Below are 25576 nucleotides of genomic sequence, written 5' to 3'. Positions count from 1 at the left end.
TCCTCCTATCTCAGCCTCCGAGAAGGTAAGATTACAGGCATGAGTTACTGGGGCCTACCAACCTTTAAGATCTACTTGGGAGGATAAATACATAATAATAAGTGACCTGCAAGACTCACAAATAGTTCTGTGCTGGCTGGGCTCACAACAATACAGAATATTCAAGAGTTGGGCAGGGTTCTCCTCCATTTTTCTTAGGGCTTAGTTTAAGGGTGCTTATGATGAAAAGGAAGCTGTATCCACTTGGGAACACAGAATAAGCTCAGTAGACTCTGGATACCTGTTGGATGCCAGGGGAAAGTGCACATCCAGATGGAAGGCCTGTTGACCTCTCCACTAACAAAGCCCTGCTATCTGCTTTGTTCCTATTCTCTAGTCTGGTTCCTATTCTCTAATCTGATTCCCCATGTCATCCTTTTCTAGCATTAGGCCCTATTATCTGGGGACAAAGAATGAAGTTGATCTCTTTCTGTTTATTCACATTTGAACCTGTCATTATATCTTATATAGTAATTCCCTTAGGTTGTTTTAATTCCTCAGGCCAGAACTATTTTTCACTATGTATATTTGTTGCTGCAAACTGTAACTCTTTTACAAGCTATTGGAGAGGGTCAGACTTATGAGAATTTGGTCTGATTCCTGGCTCAAAACACTTCTCCATGCTTCCATTTATTCCTTTGTGAAATATTATCTAAGTCATTGGGTCTTGTGCATAAATGAGATAATGCTTATGAAGTATGTGCTTTGTGACACAAGACAAAAGCTCAATTTAAATAATGATCCAGACACACACGTGTTCTCTCTTTCTCTGTCTCTGTCTCTCTTTCTCTTTCTCTGTTCCTTTGTCTGTCTCTCTATCTCTCTCTCACATACACATACACACAACCCCAAAGATATAAAACTCTGCAAATTTTCACAGTCTAAAGACAAAATATATTAGTGTGTACCACTGCTGCATTTGTTCACCCTTTAAAGACAAACTTTATAATAAAGAATTCTCTGTAGCCAATCAGTTTCTCAAAACTAGACTAAAAATTTTTAATTCACCTTTAACATTCTCTAAGTTATTAATACTGCTTTGAAATGCCTTTTTTCTTTCTTTCCTGTGACCTCTGCCATGAGGTCACAACATGATGTCACAATTCACTTTCTGCTTTCAACTTTGTGAGACTTTCCTGAGCAGCTTCATGAACCCCCCGGCCCCCACAACTTTTGCATCTGAGAAGTCTCTGGGAGATGTCTGGTCTCAGCTCTCTGAGCACCTGAGGTAGGGTTGCCAGGTGTTGTTGTCTCGGTTTCATTCCTTTGGCTGAATAGAAATAACATTGGTGGGAGGCTTTGAAGAATTTTCTTTTTCCCTTTGCATTTTTTAAGGGACTTGTTTCTGGTTTTGCTTTCAGGGATAGTTACCTTTTTCTTCCGTGACAATAGATTTATAGTATAGAAAATTAGGAGCCATGAGGAGGTTTTCAAGTTGTCTCTTTGTGGCAGCCAGGTAAATTCTGGCTTCAATAATTTGCAGATGACAGGGTAGAATAAAAATGCAGAGTGTCATGCTCATAAATTAGGAAGAATTTCATGATGGCGACAGCACAGCATCAATCAAGAGCAGAACCTTTCTAAGCGTGGGACCCTTCTACGTAACTGCACAGGTTGCTGGCCCATGAAGCCAATCCTGCCTGAAGGCAGGTAGATAAGAGCTTTAGAATCCTGTAGGCTTGGGTTGGAGTACCCTATATTTTGGGGACAAGAAATACAGGACGCAGAGGACACAGGAGCTAATTTAGAACATTAGAAGCATTTGAGTTTGAAGCTTCCAGGAATAGGAACATTTCTATACGCCATGCAAGTACTGAGAACAATGCTTTGTATCCTCTTCCATTTGAATTGATATAACTCATCTATAATAAAATCAACCTTTTAGAAGTGTAGGGCTGAATACTGGTGGCTTACCACCTGTAATCCTAGCTGCTTAGGAATATGACATCTGAGCATTAAAGCCAGACCGGACAGACAAATCCAAGGGATTCTTAACTTCCAACTAACCAGCAAAAAGCTGGAAGTGGAGATGCGGCTCAAGTGGTAGAGAGCCAGCCTTGAACATAAAAGCAAGCAATAATATGAAGGGCCTGTGTTGAAACCCCAGTATCAGTATACCACACACACACACACACACACACACACACACACACACACACACACACACACACAAGGCCCATTAACAGCCCCTGCTTCGGCCCTTACCAACCACAAATCTACTCACTATTGCTATCAATTTGCTTATATTGGATGTGTAATATAAATGCAAAATATACCACGTGGCCTTTTGTGTCTTAATATCTTTCATTTGACATATGATTTTTAAGATTCCTCCATGTTAAAGAATGTGTCAATACTTCATCCTTTTTATTATTGAATAATACTCCACAGTTGGATGTATCATTCTGTTTATCTGTTCATTAGTGGAAATTTGATCCTTTTTTCCTTTTGGTGCCCTTGCATATTGTGCTGCTGGGAATACTCATATATAAAATTTTGTGTAAACACATGTACCAAGAGCACATCAGTTCTGTTGGATACATACCTAGGAGTAGAATTGCTGGATATTATTGTAACTCTACTTTGAACTTTTGAGGACCCGATAAACTATTAGAGAGAGGGGTTGGGGAACTTAGGCGCTACTGGCTCATACCTAAAGTCCTAGCTGAGCAAGCACTCTACCACAGAGCTAAACACCAGTCCAGTTTACACTGCATTTCACTCATCCTGCCAATCGTTCTGTTTGTCCCCATCATCCTCCAAAACATCCCCAACATGTTTTGTTCCATTTTTATAGTTGTAAATAATTTCTTTCAATGATGTTCAGTCTCCTATGTCCTCTCAACCAGTCTAGCCCTTCTCTCTAGTACCTACTTACCAACAGAGTCTATTTCTCTTCCTCATTCTGCCATCTTCCCACAGTCAACAGTTTTCCTTTAGAGGTGTGTGTGTGTGTGTGTGTGTGTGTGTGTGTATGTGTGTGTGTGTGTGGCTTGAACTCAAGGCCTTGGAACTGTTCCTGTGCTTTTTTGCTCAAGGATAGCGCTTTACCACTTTGAGCCACTGTGTCACTTCTGGTTTTGTGGTGGTTAGTTGGAGGTATGACTCTCACAGGCTTTCCTCCCTGGGCTCGTTTGAACTGTGATTCTTAGAGCTCAGCCTCCTGTGTAGCTAGTATTACAGGAGTGAGCCACTGGTGTGTGGATTCATTGAGTTTCTCTATGCTGCCCTGGTACATTCTTGTGATGTATTATAAAGTTATTCTTTTTCCTTCCACCCTTTCCCTTTTCCTCTTAAACAGTCTCTCTGTTTGATTCTTGTTCTATGTTTAACCATATAATCATATATATATGCATGTATATATACACCTATGTACAGATTCATGAGTATGGATATCTTTTAGGTCCAGCTTCCACATATAAATGAAAACATACAATATTTTGGTTTTTTTTGATCTTGGCCTTTCTACTCAATATGATATCCTCTAACTGCATTTGTTTTCCAGTAAATTCCATGATTCCACTTTTCATTATGGTTGTATAGTATTCCATTATATCTGTCTTTTCATCTACATAATGGAACGTGTATATTGTGTTACATATAATGGAATATATTATGGAATTTATGCTATGGAATATATTATTGGGTACATATATTATGAATATATATATATCATATTTTCTTTATCCATTCATTTGTTGCTGGACACTTCAGTTGATTCTATTGTTAGGCTATTGTGAACAGTGCTGCAATAAAAATGGATATGCAGGTTCTTCCTTCCTCCCTCCCTCCTTTCCTTCCTTTTGTGCCATCACTGACGAGTGAACCCCGCCAGCCCCTTATGTGGGTTCTTTTTTGAGACCGTGTCTTGTTTTATGCTTGGGCCAGCAGGGGCTGCTATCCTTTGTCACTGGGATGACAGATGTGTACCTCTGCACGCAGCGGTTGTGCTTTCCTCACAACTTGGGATGTCAGATATTCCCCAGGGCACGATGCTCCAGATCCCACATTTGCATCAAGTTCTATAGAAAGGTACAATACCTGGCAATGGTAGGGGTGACTGTAGCCGCTCGTGCAGTTCCGCCTACGGCCTGCAGAGGGGGCGCACGGGAAACCAGCTAGTGGCCATTGCGGCTGCGCACAGCGCTTCCCAGCCCTGAGGCCGCCCCTCAGCATCCGCCCCCCTCAGCTGACAGCTGTTGGAACGGAAGAGGCGGTGCACGGATTTGAGCCCGGAGTCTACAGGCCAGGCGGGCTAGTGTTGGTGCGGGGCTCGGGACCGGCGCGGAGAGCGGAACTTTCGGACCCAGCCCGGCGGGACGGCCGGAAGGTACAGAGAGGGCAGCGTTGTAGCGCCGTGGGCGCGCGAGGCCGAGAGGGTCGGGCCTGGTCCGTCCGTGGACCCTCGGTTCCCCCACCCGGGAGCCGGCAGCCCGGCCCGGTCCCTCCCCGTCCCCAGGGCGCCGGAGGGAGTGGGAGGTTCAGGCCCCGCTGCTCCGGGCCGCGCTGGGCGCCCCCGGTGCCGGGCGGGTAGCGGGATTTGGTTCCGCGCGGGCTGCGGACGAGCCGTCCGGGCACGGCGGCGCGGCGGGCGGCGTGCGGCCGAGAGCGGGCCGAGCGCCTGGAGTGCGGGGAGTCCGGGGCGGAGTCCCCTCCGCGGCGGCGGGGAAGAGGGAGCCGGACCTCCGGGCGGAGGAGGGCCCTGCCCCGCTGCGGGAGCGGCTTCCGGTGTGCAGCCACCGAGATCCAGTTTGAACCTCTTCCGTGTAGTAATGTCAGGCTGTAGTCGTGTTTCTGTGGCGCGGACGAAGAAGCCGGGCGTTGTAAATGCGTATTTCGCCTCGTGTTGCGCAAGGAAAGGGCTTAGCGCCGTGTCTGACCCTGGGTAAGAGCTGGCTAATTGTTACTGTTCTTACTGTTACTGTGACAACCTACCCAACGTCCGGCTTCTAATCCTGTACAGCGACTGGTTACTGAACACTGTGCACCTGCCTGGCCCCTTATTCCAGAGTTTTCCAGCGCACTGCATTTCGCCCCAATTCAGTTACACTATTTCCAAGTGTCTAAGGCCAGGTGCAGCTAGATGCCGAGAACAGTAAGCAGATGGAAAAGACTTACCAGGGCCTCACCCTTGAGAAACTTGTAGGATAGCAGGATAGGAAGTGCAATTTCATAAACCACTGTCATTCAAGATGGCCAAGTACTGGGAAAATCTGGCTGGAATTTGATGACATGATGTCTAATAGGAAACTTAATCCGGAGTAGGGTCCGTGGAATGGGTTTAAAAGGCTGTTGAGTGGGTAGAGTCAGAAGGAACTAGAGATTACCTAATGAAAGTGCGTCCTAGAAACCCACTGGCACCTTCAGAAGCTAGATCGATTTATGGAGCTGTTCAAGAGAGACTAGGATTATAGACATGAGCCACTGACACTCAGCTGTAGAGGTTGGATGCTGAATAGAATGGCCTGGAGAGCTTGAAAAACAATTACTTTGAAATTAGGATCTTAAAAAGTAGCTCTTTGGGAGATCTAATATGCGATAGCTAACTTAAAACTTCATCTCATATTATTTGCAAATATTTTTCACACAGAATCTTATTTATTTGTTTGTTTATATGCCAGTCCTGAGGCTTGAACTCAGGCTTGAGTGCTGTCCCTGAGCTTTTTTTGCCCAAGGCTAGTACTCTACCACTTGAGTTACAGCTACTCTCACTGGGTGGTTAATTGGAGATGAGTCTCACAGACTTTCCTGTCCCAGCTGGTTTGGAACCTCCATTCTCAACTCTCAGTCTCCCGAGTAGCTATGATTACAGGTGTGACTCACCACTGCCCAGCAAAACTTAAATATTTTATTGCTACCTATTATCCCCTGTTAAAATGATTGAAACTTCTGGAAGGTAAATGTGAAAGGACCTAATACAATACAGAGTAGGTGTTCAATAAATGTGCATTGATTCTGAATGTTTACTTGTTAGTACTAGCTCTTTTTTTTTTTTTTTTGCCAGTCCTGGGGCTTGAACTCAGGGTCTGAGCACTATCCCTGGGCTTTCCTCAAGACTAGTGCTCTACCACTTGAGTCACAGCACCACTTCTGGCTTTTTTTTTTTTTTGGTGTATGTGGTACCAAGGAATCAAACCTAGAGCATCTTGCATGCTAGGCAAGCACTTTACCACTAGGCCAAACTCCCAGTCCCACTACTAGCTCATTTAAGAGTCACAGATGTGAGAATCTGATTTACAGTTTATGATTGAATACAATAGTTTTGCATATAATTTCAAGATATTCATTGCTCTCCACACCCTCCCTTCCCCCAATACCCTAATCTGACTCTAAAGCTGTTAGAATCAAACTTAAAAGTGTGGAGGGTTTCTTGTTTTTTTTTTTTCCTTTTTTTTTGGCTTTAAAATATTCAGTCATCAAAGTTAACCTAACCTTGAGTCTCAGAATAGGTTAATTTATGAACAAGAGTGAGAACTGAAAGGAAATAGGAGATGAAGGAGTAAAAGAAACAGAAGAGGAAAAATGAGAAGTTGTTTATTTTTGGTTGTGGTGTTCTGCCCTTCCCGTGACCTTGGTGTTCCTCTGTTCTAGGCTGCAGAGTGTCAGATAAGAAGGCCTCCATCATGGCTGGGGAACATGCCTGCTTCTGACCTAGAGCTGTGACTCTCAATGAATCATGACTCAGCCTGTCCTAGGAGAGGCATATGTAGCTATAGATTAAGATTGGCCATATGTTAGGGTGTGGTATAATGGCAATTCAGAATTTATATTTGGAGAGAATTCATAACACCACATTTCATGTTTCTTCTCTGCAGATGGCGGGATTTCCATAGTCTATCTAATATGAGTCCCATATCTTGGCCTCTTCAGCAGTCTCAGCTCCACAGGCTGGAGAATAAATGGGATTTGTACAAATTGCTAACGGAACTGCAGTATTGATATCTTTTTCTTCTGGTTGTTATTAACAGGTACTAACTGACCTTAAATAGAACATGTTACTGTGTCTCAGGCATACAGCCTAAGCCAAGGCATTAGCATGTGTTGCATTAGCATTCTTTCTGAATGTGGAATCATCTTAAATGGATTTAAGTTTAAATGTTTAAATTGTATAATGTGAAAAACAATACCCTAAACTTTCAATTTTGTACATTTGGTCTCTGGGCCTTAAACTCTCACTTTCTGCTGGTTCTCTACCATTTGAGCCATGCCTTCACTTTTGGGTTTTTGCTGATTGATGGATATAAATCTGTCAGATTTGTCTGCCCCAGCTAACTCCAAACTTCAATTTTCAGATCTTAAACTCCTGAATAGCTAGAATTATAGACATGAGCCATTGACACCTAGCTGCCCATTTCAAGTTTTAAAAAGTTGATAACTATGAGGAACAACTAGAGTTACAGTCTCAATGTTTTAATTGTCAGTGATTTTTTTTTTTTAATTCAGATACAGGGTTCTGTAGTGCAGGATGGTCTTGAACTTTCTATTCTCTTCTAATTTCAAAGTGCTGGGATTACAGGCATGTGTGACCCTGCTAAACTATACTTTTGTTTTTATTAAAGTAAGTTTCATAAGCCAGGCATAGTGGCTCACGCCTGTAATCCTCACTACTCAGGAGGCTGAGCTGTGAGGATCAAGGTTCGAAGCCACCCAGGGCACAAAGGGACCTGAGACTCTTTATCTCCAATTAACCCTTAGAAGACCGGAAGTGGAGCTTGGCTCAAGGGTAGGGTGTAGCCTTGAGCTGAAGAGCTCAGGGACAATGCGCCCAGGCTGAGTTTAAAGCCCCATGACTCCACAAAAATAAATAAAAATAAATAAAAATTTAAAAAGTAAGTTTCATAGACTTTCATGTATATGTTACCTCATTTAAATGATGGTTATATTTCTTTCAGTCACTGTATTTACAAAATTATTTACTAATTTTTATTATATCACGTTTTCATTCTTCCTCCCCTCCTCGCACCCCCCCCCTTTTTTTTTTTTTTGCTGGTCCTGGGGCTTGAACTTGGGTGCCGACACTGTTCCTGAGCTTTAGTGCTCAAGGCTAGCACTCTACCACTTGAGCAACAGCTGTACTCCCAGCTTTTGGTGATTAATTGAAGATAAGTCTCATGTATTTATCTGCCCACACTGGCTTCGAACTGCAATCCTCACATCTCAGCCTCCTGGGTAGCTAGGATTATAGGCATGAGCCACTAGTGCTCAGCCACGTTTTCATTCTTGAAAGTAATTGTCTGAAAGTTGATAACATCTTACATCTGATGATATCCGATATTCTTTCAAAAATTTAAAATTACTGCTTACTCTAACTTTGTTATATATAACATTTGTGCCTGTAGCACCTCTAGAACAGGATTTTCTCTGTTGGGAATCATTTCGAAGTTTTGAGTGTAACGACTCTTGGAGGGAGCACTTTTGGCATCTACAATGCAATAACAGTTCCCCACTTGATTCCTTTAGCAAGCACAGTACCTCACTGGGTTCGGTGGATAAGTCAGTAATTTGTGATTGGTGTTTCCCAGCACTTGGTAGGTTAGGGCCAGAGGATTGAGAGTTGAAGGCCTGCCTACTCTTTAAGTGAGTTCTAGATCATCCTGGGCATTCTAGATGAAAAAGTATCTCAAATTTTTTTTTAATTGTGTTTTTCTTGGCTGTCATAATTCCTAAGTGATACTACAAAGCTAATAGAATGCTAGACAGGACTCTCATTTTTAGTATAGCAAAGAAGTTGTACCATTAAACTTTCCCCAAGTATGCATTTTCTATTCTTAAATGATTTGAATTATTATCTTCAATTTTTCAGAAAGTTAAATGTCGTCAGAAGATCGAGAAGCTCAGGAGGATGAGTTGCTGGCCCTGGCAAGCATTTATGATGGAGATGAATTCAGAAAAGCAGAGTCTGTCCAAGGTGGAGAAACCAGGATCTATTTGGATTTGCCACAGAATTTCAAGATATTTGTGAGCGGTTAGTTAACAGTATTTCCTTACAGTGATTTTTCTAAACAAAAACGATTCTAATTTTTTTAGTGTACTTAAAACTCTTGGTAATTTTCCTTTTATGGATACTAGTGATAACAGGTTAGTGTTGCGGAGTTAGTACATGTTTTAAAAGCATGTTAAAATGGAAAGTAAACAGTTTACAATTTGATTCTGCCTTTTGCCCACAGAAGTGGGATACTATCTTAAATAGTTCATGGATTCTACTCTTCTAGTTAGCAATTTAACAACATGGGTCATTGGTAATTAGAAAAAAAAGAAAACCAAAAAGAAAATGAGAAAAAAAATGTATGTACAGTGCAGTAATTCTTGGGGCATTTTAAAGTAGCATGGTGGTTGTTAGTACTGTTTGGTTCGCAGAATCATTTCAGCTACCATAAACAGATGGGATATGCTATTACTGTGGTCTTTTGCTTCAGAAAAAAAACAAAACTGCTTTTGATATAATTCAGACCTCAATGTATATGCTCTCAAATTGTCAATACTGCATGCCTGTAAAGCACCAAACACTTGGTATTTCTCACACATTCATAAAATTTTGCATGTCATAAAATAGTAACAAGCTAGTTTAAAAAGTGGTTTCTGCCATGGAGGCATTGAGCAAAGAACTGGCCATTCAGATGGTGATCATGAGAATGTTATGAGAATGTCATATCTGCATGATATGAGTCCAGTTGGGATTCATAGTTGGGATTGCATATGCTGGTCTAAGTCAGTCATGGTTGTTTGATAAAACTAAACATCTTTCTCCCTAGATTATGTCTTTGATTATCTGCTCTAAGCCAACAACAAGACAAAACATTGTGTATTACTTGGTCATCATTGTTAGGAATTGTACTGAGAAGTGTATACAAGAATAACTTGTCTGTCTTCTCAAATATTTCATGGTGCTTGGTAGATTTTTCAAGGGCTTACAAAGGTTTTTTTGTTGTTGTTTAAAGTGGTGGCTATGAAGTTAATATTATGGAGTAGAAAAATGCTTTTGGGGAGGGTTTTTATGCCTTCACCTAAAGCACTAAGTCTTTTGAGCACTGCTCAACAATAACAGACACTCAATTGTTGATCCTTTCTAATTTTTGTTTTTGGTTCAGGCAATTCAAATGAGTGTCTCCCGAATAGTGGCTTTGAATACACCATTTGCTTTCTGCCTCCACTTGTGCTGAACTTTGAACTGCCACCAGATTATCCATCTTCCTCCCCACCTTCATTCACACTTAGTGGCAAATGGCTGTCACCAACTCAGGTAGACCTGAAACTTATTTTCTCCTATCCATTTGTAGAAGGTTACACAATCACCTGTAATTGAAGACTACCTTGGTGATCTTAAATTCAGTGCATGAAGAATAAAGGGCTTTGATTTTATAATTTTTCCCTTTGCCTTCATAAATCCTAATGTTAATGAACTGAAGATGCTTGGTATTTTACACAGTAAGGCAGTAACTGAAATGCTTAATCACTATGAATTGCAGTAGCAGTAATTTTTAATCAAGTCTGTTTCTTTGCTTGCCTTAGTGGCTTCTCATTTAAACCTGTTTCATAAAGGAGACTATCAGGTCATCATTTTCCTTAAATGTTGATACTCATTTTTTCTTAGTCTCTTACTCATTCTTTAAAATGACAGATTTAATTGGAATTAGAACTGAAAATTGAGCTAATATGGTTAAAAGTTCCCTGTGTAAATATAGTATCTGGTTTTTCTTCATGATAATGTCTACATTAGTAACAAATAATTGTTGACTGGTGTTAATTAGTTATAATCTTTTGGAGACAGGGTCTTGTTGTGTTGCCCAAATTGGCTTTGAACTTGAGAGCCTAAGTTTTCCAAGTATTGAGATTACAACTAATATGTATAGAAATTAGTGAAACATCTGGCTTAATCATATAGTTTTCATTTCCCCAGCTTATAGACAAATTCTTTTGTGAAATTGAGATTGTGATTTTAACAGAATATTAAACTAAACACCTATAAAAGAATGTTCTTTTACCTTATAGCATCTGTGCCTGAAGGAACAGATGCAAGGCCCCTAATTCATTGCCCAGAAATATCAAGTGTTTTACAGTTTAGACCACTGGTTTAAAAAAAATAGACGTATTTATGTATATTTTAATTATCTTTAAGTAGTTGTACACAGGGGTTTTAATTTGGCATATCATGAATACTGTGAATGCAGTGCATCTTGAGGTACCTCTTTGGCCCATGCATGTTGCATGTACCCTACATGCACAGAAAAGGTTCCTATTAACTGGGCGTGTGGTTGTATTTCCTAGCATCTACTTAATCTTGATTTTTAGTAAAATGTCAGAGAAGATTCATTATTTTATTTTATTTTATTACAGTTAAACTTAGAGTAGGATTCTTTCTTTTTCTTTTCTTTTAAAATTTCTTAAATTTTTTTTTTTTTTACGTTTTAGCAAGGATTTATAATGGGTAGAAATGGAAAAGAGAAACATTTTCTACTTCCCATTCAGGAAATAGGTCTCTACAGTAAGACTTTATCAAGTTTTTATGCATTTAATTGACATTTTAATTTGTCTTTTATATACCTCCTTGGTTCAATTCCTGTTAGATGCTATACCCTGACTTCATAGCTTTGTGAATTTTACCTATTGATAGTAAAATGGACATATAAACCTGTCATTCATTGAATTTGGGTAGAGAGAAGAGAATTTGGGAAGAGATTAGGAAGCAGTTTTAATTTCCCAGTTCTATTTCCTTTCCCAATATACAAATGCAGTAACCTTTGCTATTTTCCTCTACAACTCCCTGTTCTTATTTATATGAACTCTGCTGTCTCTTTGAGAAAGAAAGGGAGTAGAGAAGTAAGGATGGAAGAGAATGTTGGGTTTTTTTTTCGTTGTTGTTGTTGTTTTAAATCATGGAGTTGGTGCTAACACAAATAAACAGAACTTCCTTATAAATATTTATACATTTTTCAGATTTTAACCATACTCAGAAGTATGGTTGATATTATAAGCATCTTTAAGCAAATGTGGAAAAGCATGAGTTTTCAGTCTGGTCAGTAAGTATCTAAATTAGTGTCTGTGCAGGCTTAGTTAATAGCGCTACACAGAGCAAGGGACTTCAGGAAAATATGACTGGTCTTCACTTGCATTTAAATTTACACAATTTGTTTGCCAGCTGGCAGGCTTATTTTTGGTTATTTACCCTAAAAAGACAAGCAGCTTATAATTCTTGTGCTCTCCTTACAAATATTTTACATTTCTAGTGGAAAATCCTCTTATGTTTGTCTTTCAAATGAAACAGAGCACTTTAAAAGGAAAGTCAAAATAATTTAACTTTGGTTGCTTAGTTTAGAGAAGTGTACTTCTCTGTGGCAGCCAACCTAAATGGGTTAATAATTATGTGAGAGTCAATTTCAATTTGCTTTCCAGATGTAATGTAATCTGATGTAAACCCAGATTCATAGTAAAAAGTAACTTCTAAATCAGAATAACAAGGACTCTGAGGTTAAATTCACCTAGTGACTCCTTCAGTTAACTCTTTGATGAGACTGAAAGTTAAAAATAATTTTAAAACAGATGTTTAAGTTTTTTTACTTACATTGATTTTTATCTCAAATGTAAAACAAATATACAACTTTATGGAGATAAATAGGGTATGTAATATCTGTATATGTTGTACAATGTTTAGGATTGGACAACTAATGCTTTTGCATCATTAGGATAAGCCTATCTCAATATCTTCAGACATTTTGCAAGTTTTTTATGGTAAAAACATTCAAAAATCCTTTCTTGTGGCTTCTACCCATCTTCTAGCTTTCTGAAGCTATTGGTTTGTTTTGTTGTTTGGGTCCAGTACTGGGGTTTGAACTTCGGGGCTTGTACTCATTTGGCTTCTTCCACTCAAGATTAGTACTCTGCCATTTGAGCTATGCCTTCAGTTCTGGTGTTTAACTGGTTACCTGGATTGAAGTATTTAACCGATTTTTCTGTTTGGGCTAGTTTTGAACTATGATCCTCAGTTCTTAGCCTCCTGAGAAGCTAGAAGTACAGGCTAATACATGAGCAGGATTCCCAGCCATAATACATTATTGTTTTTATAGCCACTCTACTCTGCAATCACACATCAGAACTTCTTGCTCTTAGCTAATTATAACTTTGTATGCACTGACCATCTTTCCCTTATCCTTTTCTCTCTCCTCTCTCCAGATTCTGGCAACTACCATTTTACTTCCAGTTTCTATTTAATTTATTTTTAATATTGATTTTTTGGTGGTACTTGGCTTTTACACCCAGGGCTTTGTGTTTGCTAGACACACATAACTCTGAACCATACCTCCTGGTGGTTTTTGCTTTAGTTTATTTTTTAGATAGGTTCTTATGCTATTTAATGGGACAGGCCCTAGACCATTATTCTCCTATATCTACTTCCCAAATACCTGAGTTTATACATGCATACTATCACAACTAGATTGTTTGACGAGACAGGGATTCAATAACATTTTGCCTGGGCTGGCTGCAAACTTTGATACTCTTATTCTGCCTCCTCCATAACTGGATTTCAGGAACATGTCACCAAGACCACTGCTGAGATTAATGTGGTTTTTTTTTTTTTGGTTTGTTTGTTTGTTTAGTTATTTTTGCTGGTCCTGGGCTTGAGCTCAAGGTTAGAACTCTACCATTTGAGCCACAGCACCACCTCTGTTTTTTTCTATGCATGTGATACTGAGGAATTGAACCCTGGTCTTCGTGCATGCTGTACAGGCACTCTACCATTAGACCAAACTCCTAGCCCCAAAGATTAACTTTTTAATATTACATATATAAGTATAAACATGTGATATACTTGCCTTTTTGGGCCTGGTTTATTTTACTTTAATATATGCATATTTATTTATCAAAGTGCATCATGTGCATGTACCCCATTTATTCATTCATCTTTTGATGGAAATTTGGGTTGTTTCATTTCTTAGCAATAATGAATAGTGATGCAGTAAACAGGGGATTGGTAGACTGATTTTATTTTCTTTGTAGTTCTGTTTTTAATTTTTTTCTCAGTAGTGGGGCTTGAATTCAGGCCCTGGGCACTGTGGCTCAAAGTGGTAAAGTGCTAGCTTTGAGCAAGAACTCAGGGACTTTGCCTAGGCCCCGAGTTCAAACCCTACACTGGAACAACAACAAAAATCAAAAGTATAATGGCCTAACTTACACATTAAAAAGACCCAAGGAAAATCAGGAGTTGGTGTTGTCATCTTTCTAGACTCACAGCATCCTCATGTGCTTTCTTCTAGCTCTCTGCTCTCTGCAAGCACTTAGACAACCTGTGGGAAGAACACCGAGGCAGCGTGGTCCTGTTTGCTTGGATGCAGTTTCTTAAGGAAGAGACCCTAGCATATCTGAATATTGTTTCTCCTTTTGAGCTCAAGATGGATCCTCAGAAAAAAGTACAGAGAAGGACACCTCAGGCCTCTTCCAACACAGAGCTAGATTTTGGAGGAGCTACAGGATCTGATGCGAAACAAGAGGAAGTTGTAGATGAGAGAGCTGTTCAGGATATTGAATCATTGTCAAGTCTTATCCAGGAAATCTTGGACTTTGATCAAGCTCAGCAGATGAAATGTTTCAATAGTAAATTGTTCCTGTGCAATATCTGTTTCTGTGAGAAACTGGGCAGTGAATGTATGTACTTTCTGGAGTGTAGGCATGTGTATTGCAAAGCCTGTCTGAAGGACTACTTTGAAATCCAGATCAAAGATGGCCAAGTTCAATGCCTCAACTGCCCAGAACCAAAGTGCCCGTCAGTGGCCACTCCTGGTCAGGTAACTGTTCTAATGGTTGTTTCCCAGGTTTCTTTCACAACAGGAATAATCTCAGAAACTTTATGAGGGAGGGAGGGAGGGTGTGTGTGTATGTGCGTGCGCGCGTGAGTGCACATGTACATGCTTGGGGAGCTCAAGCTGGCCTCAAACTTGTGATTATCCTGTCTGTTTCTCAAGTGGCTGGATTGCAAGCATCCACTGCCAATGCTTATCATAAGAACTTAAAAATATTTGTTGATTACAGTGCTAGGGATTCAAATCCAGGGCCTTAGATGCTAGGCAAGTGTTCTACCACCAGTACCTCAATATCATCCTCGATAGACAGGGATCATGGGGGTAATTTAAAGTTCTGGAACCAGTCCACAGGTATTTTACTGTATCCAGGAGTGTAGCCTAGTGGTAGAGTGCTCATCTAGCATTCACAAAGCCCTGGGTTTGATTCCTCAGTACCACATGCACAGAAAAAACTGGAAGTAGTGTTGTGGCTCAAGTAACAGAATGCTAGTGTTGAGCAAAGTGTCCAAAGACAGTGCCCAGGCCCAGAGTTCAAGCCCTACGACTGGCAAAACAACAAAAAAAAAACTCTGCTATGATCTTATTCTACGATTCAAACAAATGTGAATGTTTCCTTTGATAATTTAGCAGTCTTAAACTGCTAGGGAAAAAAGTAATAATCTTGATGATGTATTCTGTTGGGACAGTCCTTGGAATGATTAACTGAATCATGTACAGATGTTACTATAATTACAACCTACTTGTTTTTAGTAAGTAGTTGTAGAAAGAGGGTACAATTCCATAAGTGCAATGAGTCTTGATCAGTATCAATTTTTTCTTCATTCTCCCTCATTTTCTGCCTTTGATTCCTGTCCTCTTAAGTTATGTAGTACAATAACTGCATTTTCTTACTCTTCCTCCATTTGTTCCCCTCTCTTTGCTGCTCCCTCGAAAACATGTTTCCGTTTCCTGGTATTTACTAAGTTGTTCAGAAGAGTTACACTTTTGGACTCCTTTCCTTCTTTTTTAACTTTAACTTCATTAAGGCATAACGTATAATTTACTGAACCCACTTAAATTACAGAGTTGGTTAGTTTTGACAAGTATGTAGTTTCATGCAGTCACCACTTCAGTCAGGATACTATTGCTGTACTTGGTTTGGTTCTGAAATGAGATAGATTTTAATTTTTGTGACTGTCTGATTTATATCATCAGCCTAAGAATCGTCTCAGGATTGGAAATGTCAAATGTATGGTGTTTTGTATTTTCCTCTAGGTCAAAGAACTAGTGGAAGCAGAGTTATTTGCTCGTTATGACCGTCTTCTTCTCCAGTCCACCTTGGACCTGATGGCAGATGTGGTGTACTGTCCCCGCCCTTGTTGCCAGCTGCCTGTGATGCAGGAGCCTGGCTGTACCATGGCCATCTGCTCCAGTTGCAATTTTGCCTTCTGTACCTTGTGTAGATTGACCTACCATGGTGTCTCTCCGTGTAAGGTGACTGCAGGTATGTTACTTTCTTTTTTTATTTGCCAGTCCTAGGGCTTGAACTCAGGGTCTGAGCACTGTCCTTGGGCTTTCTCAGGGCTAGAGCCCTACCACTTGAGCCACAGCACTACTTCTGGCTTTTTCCATGTATGTGGTACTGAGGAATTGAACCCTGTTCTTCGTGCATGCTAGGCAATATTCTACCATTAGGCCAAACTCCCGGCCCAGAAGGTATGTTTTATTTCATTTTACTTTTATTTCTTGCCAGTCCTGGGCTTGAGCTCAGGGCCTGAGCACTGTCATTAGGTTTTCTCAAGGCTAGAGCTCTACCACTTGAGCCACAGCACCACTTCTGGATCTTTTTTTCTATGTATGTGGTACCGAGAAATCGAACCTGGGTCTTTGTGCATGCTAGGCAAGCACTCTACCACTAGGCCAAACTCCCAGCCCCAGCAGGTATGTTTTAATCACACAAAGTGCCTATAAATGCCCATAGCTCAGTCTATAAATTTAGAAGTATTTGGTCAACAGACATTTCTGTGCTCATTTTTTTAATTAAAGAGTTTATTAACATTGATTTTTACATCATATTTCTGTGTTCATTTTTATACTGGGTTCTAGGGATACTGTAGTTATCAGAATAGACAACATCTCTGCCCTGTGGAGCTTAATCTTTTGATGATGATAGTCAAAGTAAATTTAGATTATTAGGTAGAAAGAAAATGTGGGCAATCAGGGACATGATGTGAAATTCTAAGGGAGAAAGGACTTGGGCTTTTAGTCAGGCAAATCAGGGAAAACCCTACTGACAGAATAATTTAAAAACTTGAAGCTGGGCATTGGTGGCTGTAATCCTAAATACATAGGAGGCTGAGATCTGAGGATCATGGTTTGAAGCCAACCAGAAAGGTCCATGAGACTCTTATCTCCAATGAACCATCCCTAGGCCAGATGTGGAGCTATGGCTCAAAGTGTTAGGGCACTAGCCTTGAGCGTAAAGGCTCAGGGACAGTACCTAGGCCCTGAGTTCAAGCCCCACCACCAATCAAAAAAAAAAATCCAACTTGAAAGAAATACAGAACCATGCAGACATTCAGGGTGGCATTCCAGAAAAAGGAATGATGAGATAATTTCAACCTATGAATAATAGGTAGAATAATGTAGGTCCTTGATAACAAATGCCAGGAATCTCAACTCTATTTCCTTGGCAGGCAGTCATTAATGCTTTCTCACTGAGCTCAGAGAGGCCTTGGAATCTCCCTTCCCTTAGGGTTTCAGAAATAAATGATTGCTTGTTCTATTTCAATTAGGTGGTAGAGCATTAGAAGCCAGGTGAAAAGCTGACAGGAAGAACTATTTTACACCGGTACCAAATATAGTCTAGGGTGAGACTGAGGGTAGTAAATTTCATTTCTTGATTATGTGCATGATTAAACAGTTCATAGTCAGTCTTTACCCTAAGCCAAAGTTACCAGTTACCTTGTATAGTTAAGGCTTGTTCATTATCGAATGGGGAATAATGATGACTTAGTGAAAAATTAGTGTCTGAGTTTTTGTATCTGTTTATTTTCTGGTATGGTGTCAGGAGCTTTACACATGCTGGGCAAATGCTTTATCACTATAATATATCATGAGCCACTCTGTCTTTCACATGCTATGAGTTGTATAAACATATCAACATCGAGAAATTAAAGGAAAATGTTCTATTGGCATTAGCATTAATTAGAGGATTGTTTCTCCTCCTTTGTCATTTGTACATGTATATAATTTTTGCTTAGTTGTAAGTTTTTTTTCTGGATTCTGTAATGAAGTTTGAGTTGGAGTAATAGGCATCCTAATTATGTTTCTAATAACTAAATATGTTATCAAATGACTTTTCTGTACATAATATTTTTTATTTTTAGTCATTCATGGGGCTTGAACTCTGGGCCTGGGTGCTGTCCCTGAGCTCTTCAGTTCAAGGCTACCTCCCTACCCATTGAACTACAGTACTACTTCCGTTTTTCTAGTGATTAATTGGAGATAAGAGTCTCACAGTCAGTCGTGCTTGGGCTGGCTTTGAACCCTGATTCTCAGATCTCATCCTCCTGAGTAGCTAGGATTACAGGTGTGAGCCATGTGCCCAGCTTGTACATATTTTTTTTTTTTTTTTTTTTTGGAAATTTGCCACTGTTCAATGCATCTCCATGCAAATGACCTTACTTTGGGCTGGTTCCTTCTATTAAAGACTAGGAATAACATTGAGCAAAGATTATGACCATTTTAATGACTTTTAGTCAGTATTGCAAAGTTACATGAAAGTTAATTTTTTATTTCACTTTCTAGAGAAATTAATAGACTTACGAAATGAATACCTACAAGCAGATGAAGCCAATAAAAGATTTTTGGAGCAGAGGTATGGTAAAAGGGTGATTCAGAAGGCTCTGGAAGAAATGGAAAGTAAGGAGTGGCTGGAAAAGAACTCAAAGAGCTGCCCCTGCTGTGGGACTCCCATAGAGGTGAATATTTTGGGACACACTTGGAAGCAAACACACTTGAAAGCATGTAACTATTACCTTAAGTTAGGAAGCCTAGTAATCAACCTTATGACTTATAAAGGAAACACATTTTGGTACTTACTAAACCTTATTACTTGGAGCATGCAAATTTCACAACTAAATATTATTGACCTTAAATGTGCATAGACTTTCTTTTTCAAAGTGCTTTTATATAGAAGCAGTTGTTCTCATATTATATCCACCTCAAAATGGAGAAGGCTTGCTTGAGTCCATATTCTATTGCTAAAAACCACAATAATAGACACAGACTGGCTAAGTTAAAAGGATAAAAAGATTTTTTTCAGCCATGTTATGGTCCCAGGTTAAGGGATTATCACCATGGTGATAGGCTTGGTGCTGCCAGGCCTGAGGGGTACAGAGCATCACATAGTGAGAGACAGGGGAGTGAGTGAAACTCTAACCTGAGTTTCTGAGGGGTCCGACTATATCAGGTTACTGGGGGAGCATCCCAAAGCTACAATCAACTTTGAACTCATCTATGTGATGAACAAAAAGTGTATCTGACTTCCTAGAAATATTTATCCTGGAAGATAGCATAGCTGTTTAACCAATACACTCAGGAAATGAATCATTTTTTTTTCATTAATCTGTGCCAAATAATTAGACACATTGTTGCTTCTTCCCAAAATTTTAACATTTGTGTCTGAACTGAACCTAATGGTGATGCCTGTTATCTCAATATTGTGTGTGTATACTTGATTTTTAAATTTATTTTATTTACCTAATTTTAGTGCTTTAAGGCCTCTTCCCCCACCCCCACCCCCAGTCTTGGGCCTTGAACCCAGGGCCTGGGCACTGTCCCTGAGCTTATTTTTTTTTTTTTTTTTTGCCAGTCCTGGGCTTGAGCTCAGGGTCTGAGCACTGTCCTTGGACTTTCTCAAGGCTAGAGCTCTACCACTTGAGCCTCAGCACCACTTCTATGTATGTGGTACTGAGGAATTGAACCCGGGTCTTTGTGTATGCAAGGCAAGCACTCTACCACTAGGCCAAACTCCTGGCCCCCCCGAGCTTATTTTGTTTGAGACTAGCACTCTATCACTTGAGCTATAGCACTACTTCTCTGGCCTTTTCTGTTTATGTGGTACTGAAGATTCAAACCCAGGGCTTCATGCATACTAGGCAAGTACTCTACCACTAAGCCACATCTCATTCTTGCTTGGCTTTTTCACTTATGGCTGACATTCTTATCACTTGAATTATGCATCCATTTTTTTTTCTGGTTAATTGGAAATAAGAATCTCACAGATTTGACTGCCTAGACTGGCTTTAAGCTTGTTTTCAGATCTCAGCATTCTGAGTAGCTAGGATTACTTGTGTGAGCCACCAGCACTCAGCTCTGGCTTTCTATTTACTGCTGACATGCCTTAGCTCTGTAATAGAATGGAAGATTTGATACCAGACATTTAGATTTATGTGAAAATTTTTAAACATAAACCTTTTAGTACCAATCTAGCTACATGTTCCAGTTATCTGTGCTTGATTTATCAGAAAAGATTTTGCTGGGTATCTAATTGTAGGAATCTTGGATTTCTTCTGTATTTTATTAGTAATATACAAATATTAAGCATTAAATAGTTTTCAGCGAACTTCATGCATGCTTCAGTTTTTCATGAAAAAGGGAGAAAGATGAGTGCTGTGCCTAGCTACTCAGGAGGCTGAGATTTGAGGTTGGAAACCAGCTTGGGCAGAAAAGTCCATGAGACTCTCCTCTAAGCACCAAAAAAGCCAGAAGTGGAACTATGACTCAGGTAGTATAGTGTTAGCTTTGAGCAGAAGCATCTCAGGGACATTTTTTTTTTTTTTTACAGACTTCTTTTTCTTTTTCTCTTTCCCACCAGAAACTAGATGGATGCAACAAGATGACATGTACTGGCTGTATGCAGTATTTCTGTTGGATTTGTATGGGTTCTCTGTCCAGGGCAAACCCATACAAACATTTCACTGATCCTGATTCCCCATGCTTCAACAGGTTTGTATACATAGACTTCTTAGACTCTGCAGCAAATTTTTAATACCTGATTTGTAAACTAAAATCTTTTTTTTTTTAAGTACTTGCACTTAGCCAGGTGCAGTGGCTCATGCCTGTAATCCTAGCTACTCAGGAGACTGAGATCTGAGGATCAAGGTTCAAAGCTAGCCTAGGCACAAAAGGACCTGAGACTCTTTATCTCCAGTTAACCTCCAGAAAATGGGAAGTAGGGCTTGGCTCAAGGGTAGGGTGGTAACTTTGAGCTGAAGAGCGCAGGGACAGCACCCAGGTTTAGTTCAAGCCCCATGACCCACCAAAAAAAAAAAATACTTAGACTTTGGACTTACGGAATTCTCCTATATTTTCCCCCATGTATGAATTTTTGTGTAATGAGTTTTATAAAAGGAATACATACTACCTGAAACTTTTTATTTTGCCTTTTTTGAGTCAGTCTTTCTGTATGGTCAAGAAACCCTTGAACTCAGTCTTCTTGCCTTAGCCTCTGGAGTACTGGAATTACAGGCATATACCACTATGGCTAGTCTCTGCAAACATCCAGAGAAGTTGAAAGGATAAGACTATGAATAGTGTGAATAAAAAATACTTCGCCATGGGCCAGGAGTTTGGCCTAGTGGTTAAAGTGCTTGCCTCGCATGCACGAAGACCCGGATTCGATTCCTTGGTACCACATACATAGAAAAAAGCCGGAAGTGGTGCTGAGGCTCAAGTGGTAGAGCTCTAACCTTGAGAAAGTCCAAGGACAGTGCTCAGGCCCTGAGCTCCAGCCCAGGACTGGCAAAAAAAAAAAAAAATACTTCACCATATTTATTTTCTTTAACATTTTGGTTGACCTACCTGAAGATAATGTAGAGTTAGGATAATACTTCAACTCTTAATGCTTGTATATCTGTCTCTCAAGATTAGAAAATAACATCTAAGGGCTAGAAATAGAACTCACTGCTGCACTTATTAGCATAGGCAAGGGCTGGGTTCAATCTCCAAGGCCCTCCCACTTACCCATTCCTCCAAGAAAATACTTCTACATAATGGCAATATTTTGTTTTTGTTCTACTGGGTATGAACAGAGAGCCATATGCTTAGCCCATGATAATACTTTAAAAAATTAATGACAATTCATGATGCTATTATCTAATAAACATCATATTTAAAACTTCCCAGTTGTCTCCCCAAATCCTATTTAAGGTCATTTTATTGAGCCAAGAGCTAACTAAGTCCAGTCATTATAATTGGTTCTGTCTCTTGTCCCATGATACAGAAAAAATTTGGGTCCCCTTTATTGAGGTGAACATTTGGCTTTTTGAAGAATCCTTTCAACATCATGCTTTCTAGAATTCAGTTTCTTTGTAATGTATTTTAGCTTGTTTTTCTTCTCTATTTTCAACTGGAAGTTAGATTTAGAGTGAAGTTTGATTACATATAGAGTAACATTTTTGACAAGAATACTTAATGAAGGGATGGTTGGTATTAATATTGTATCGTATTTGGAAGCTTACAATGTCAGGCTGTTTCTCTTGATGTTCTCTCATTTATTTCACTGAAAGGTAAGTTTTCCCTTTATTATTAGTAAATCTGTGGAGTGATTCCTTGGTATAGTGTAGATATTCTGTTCCTTAACAGCTCTTCAATTTTGTCATCATTTGATAGCCTATAAGAGAACCTACACTCAGGATTGTTGTGAAAGTATAGGAAGTGTTAGAGAAGTAATCCCTACCCATAAGTAACCTTTTCTAGTCTTTGAAACTGCATATGTTTTAGTTAGCATAAGAGAAGGAAGACAAATAGGCATGCACAAGACCCTGGGTTCAATTTCTTAGGACCACACACAGAGAAAAAGCTAGGAGTGGTGCTGTGGAGCACTAGTCTCAAGAAAGCCCAAGGACAGTGCCCAGCCCCCGAGCTCAAGGTCCCAGACTAGCAAAAAAACAAAACAAACAAAACTTCTACCTGTAAGGAGGCAAAGACTGTGAAGGTAATGGAAAGGTTAATATATAGTGTCTTGAAAGAGTTCAACTTCTTCTCCAGTACTTGACTCCTCAGTCTTGCCTCATTCCATAATTGTATATATTGCATATCAATTTTGTGATACCCATCCTCCATATTGTTTATCGTTTGCTCTAAATAATTTGTCTGGATCCTTATATACTTGAAAGTAGCTTGTTCAAAGGGACTAAAATTTCAGCCCTCTTCAATGGGATGGTTAAAAGAGAAGAAAAGATACTATCAGAAGAATACAGAAAGTGTTTTTTTGAGAGCAAGAAAGGCAGATTTTGTCCAAATGCCTATATTTATACCATATTTTTTGTTTCTAGGTTATTCCATGCTGTGGATGTTAATGGAGATGTATGGGAAGATGAGATTGAAGACTAGTTCACTTCTGCTTATGGAAGTGGAATGGTTTGCCCTAATCTTCTGTCAAGTACACAGAGTAACCTTGCAGGATGTTAGAGTGGCATGCATTTACTCCTCCTGTGAAGAAGATAAGAAAGAACAAGGTTGATATTTTCATTGGTACTACTGATTAAGGCACATTCATACATTTTTCCATGTAACATAAATTGATAAAATTATAAGCCAAAGGTTCAGAAAGTGAAAAACTATAGGATATTAAATATTATAATGTGCCCAGAGCTCTGAATAGTTAAAAAGTATTTATTTTCTTTTCCAAGCCTTAGGTAGGAAGAAGGGTCAAACTTAGAGCAGTCTCAGAAAGGTATCTCTTTGAGACATTCTGTTTGGGGCTCACTACTCACAGCTGAGGTGGATAAAAGCCTTGAGAACATTGTACCAAGAGCTCCATCTCTTTCCTGCCACTCACCTTTCTTCCAGCCTTGGTTTCTGCCATGTTCTCTGTGGAAGGAGCCATCTACTCTATAACTGATTGGATGGCCGTGTCATTTCAATCTTTTTGGAATAGATATTTGTAATGGTTTTAAACATGTTTTTAATACCACGACACTAGCTCACTTGATTATTCATGAGTGGTATACATAATCTACGGATTGTGAGCCAATTCTAGTACCTAATGATATTGGCTCAGAAGAATTTTAACCCTTTCCCACTTTCCTGAGTAATGGAGCTTAGACTTAAAACTTGTCTTTACCTCATTCCACATTTTCTCCCTTTGCCTCATTTGCCTTGTTAATGACAGTTTTAATTCCAGCTGCACGTTTTTGTTGAAATAGGAGAAAGCCTAGTAATTCTGAACGAAGCTGAACATGCTATATGTTCCTTCAGTACCTGGGTTTGAATCTGTACACAGTACTATAGTTCTAGTCCTTTCTGAATGCTTTTTAAAGGTCTTCTCTAATAACTCATGGGAATTTGGCTTCTTACTGTTGTTTGCATCCATGGTATTTTGGGTGATCATTTTAGCTTGATACCTTGTTTTCTGGTTTGGTTGGCTTTTTGGAAAATTGTCTTTCCTCATGGTTTATCAAGTGGCTTGCTAGCCACTTGGTCAATATTTTTGAAAAAGAGGATAGAAGAATTCAGCTGCACCTTGTGAACATGTTTTTTGCAACCTTACATTGAAAATTAAGGAATCCCTTTTAACTGTCAGCAAGGATTGTGTTTCTGGATAACTAATCTTAAAAATAAAAATTTTTAAAAACCATGTTATAATTAGAACAGAGTTGCTCCTGTTTGTTCTGTCACCGGGGCAACCTATAACATTTTTTTGTTTTAATTTTGAACTCAGGGCCTGAGCACTGTCCTTGGGCTTTTTCCTCAAGGCTAGTGCCCTGCCACTTGAGCCACAGCATCACTTTCAGCTTTTCTGTGTATGTGGTACCAAGGCATCGAACCAGGGTCTTCGTGCATGCCTCAGGCAAGCACTCTACCACTAGGCCAAACCCCCCATCCCAACCTATAACATTTTTAAAACAGCTTGACTACAATTATTAATATTCTCACTAGTCTGGAGCATTTTTCACATTACTTATCATCATTACCTGGGCGTTTGACTGAGCTTAGGTTTTTAGGGCTCACATTCTCTAAACAATTTAGTTTCATGGGCTTCCATCAATCACATTTATGTAAGAGCTGAAGTTAATTTAATAAGTTGAAAAAAATTAAGAATTAAAATTACTCACTGTGTACCTAAGGAGAGTGACATTTGTGTTTGAACAGAAGTTTTTATTTTAGCTATTATGGGTTATAATGATGGTGATGTCATAGAAGTAAGAAGAAACCTCTTATAACAAAGTGTTACAAAATAACTGGGAGGGATTTGTTTTTCCACTTAATATTTGTAAAAACCCAACAAGGGGGTAAAAGACATGGTTATTTGCCTGCTTCTTTCTTAGGTACAAATTGTTTATCCTTCACTTTTATCAGAGTCAATGGGGCTTATAAAATACCGTTTTTGAGACATGAGCTAATTTTAAGATGGCACAATTTTGGCCTCGAGTACTTTTGTCTGTGGGTAAAAGGGAAGATTTGAGTAACACTAACTACTCTGAAGCACACACGTTTGTAGAAGGTTGTGTGTCAAGAAAGTATCAGATATAATAAAGTCTTATAGTAGCTTAATTTCTTGAGATCCAGTTTTATATGTGGGCTGAGATTTAACATAATTGACATGAACCTCATGGGTCCTCTGGTAAGAAGTTAAAGGGGACATGCCTCTTGATTTTTATAAAATAAAGATAAGCTTCCAGTAACTTCCCTTAAAATAAAAGCTCTGTGACTTTTCAGGTTTGTGTTTGCTATAATTTAAGACACTGCCTTTGTCA

General features: G+C 39.4%; 1 protein-coding gene across 6 annotated transcripts; it reads left to right on the top strand.

The window, feature by feature from the left end:
* Positions 1–1203: 1203 nt before the first annotated feature.
* Rnf14 (ring finger protein 14) lies at positions 1204–25373 on the top strand. 6 transcript variants are annotated; one of them, XM_090331318.1, is made up of 9 exons: positions 1204–1267; positions 6855–7007; positions 8843–9004; positions 10128–10279; positions 14289–14816; positions 16086–16314; positions 18621–18793; positions 20692–20822; positions 23153–25373. In XM_090331318.1, the coding sequence occupies exons 3-9, from the start codon at positions 8851–8853 to the stop codon at positions 23208–23210; spliced, it is 1425 nt and encodes a 474-aa protein (XP_090187444.1). In that variant the 5' UTR covers positions 1204–1267; positions 6855–7007; positions 8843–8850; the 3' UTR covers positions 23211–25373. The 6 variants fall into 6 exon arrangements, with proteins under 6 accessions (XP_090187444.1, XP_090187442.1, XP_090187446.1 ...); XM_090331316.1 differs by lacking the exon at positions 1204–1267 and adding an exon at positions 4244–4369; XM_090331317.1 differs by lacking the exon at positions 1204–1267 and adding an exon at positions 4432–4924.
* The last annotated feature ends 203 nt before the right edge of the window (positions 25374–25576 follow it).

The sequence above is a fragment of the Megascapheus bottae genome, chromosome 4 (assembly GCF_031878675.1).
Source record: "Megascapheus bottae isolate mThoBot1 chromosome 4, mThoBot2.hap1, whole genome shotgun sequence".
NCBI lineage: Eukaryota > Metazoa > Chordata > Mammalia > Rodentia > Geomyidae > Megascapheus > Megascapheus bottae.
This window is presented reverse-complemented; position numbering and strand designations above follow the sequence as displayed.

Coding starts and splice junctions, on each gene's coding strand:
- Rnf14 (XM_090331318.1), top strand. CDS start 8,851: ATGTCGTCAGAAGATCGAGAAGCTCAGGAGGATGAGTTGCTGGCCCTG. Junction 9,005..10,127: donor TTTCAAGATATTTGTGAGCG/GTTAGTTAACAG, acceptor TTTTTGGTTCAG/GCAATTCAAATGAGTGTCTC. Junction 10,280..14,288: donor AATGGCTGTCACCAACTCAG/GTAGACCTGAAA, acceptor GCTTTCTTCTAG/CTCTCTGCTCTCTGCAAGCA.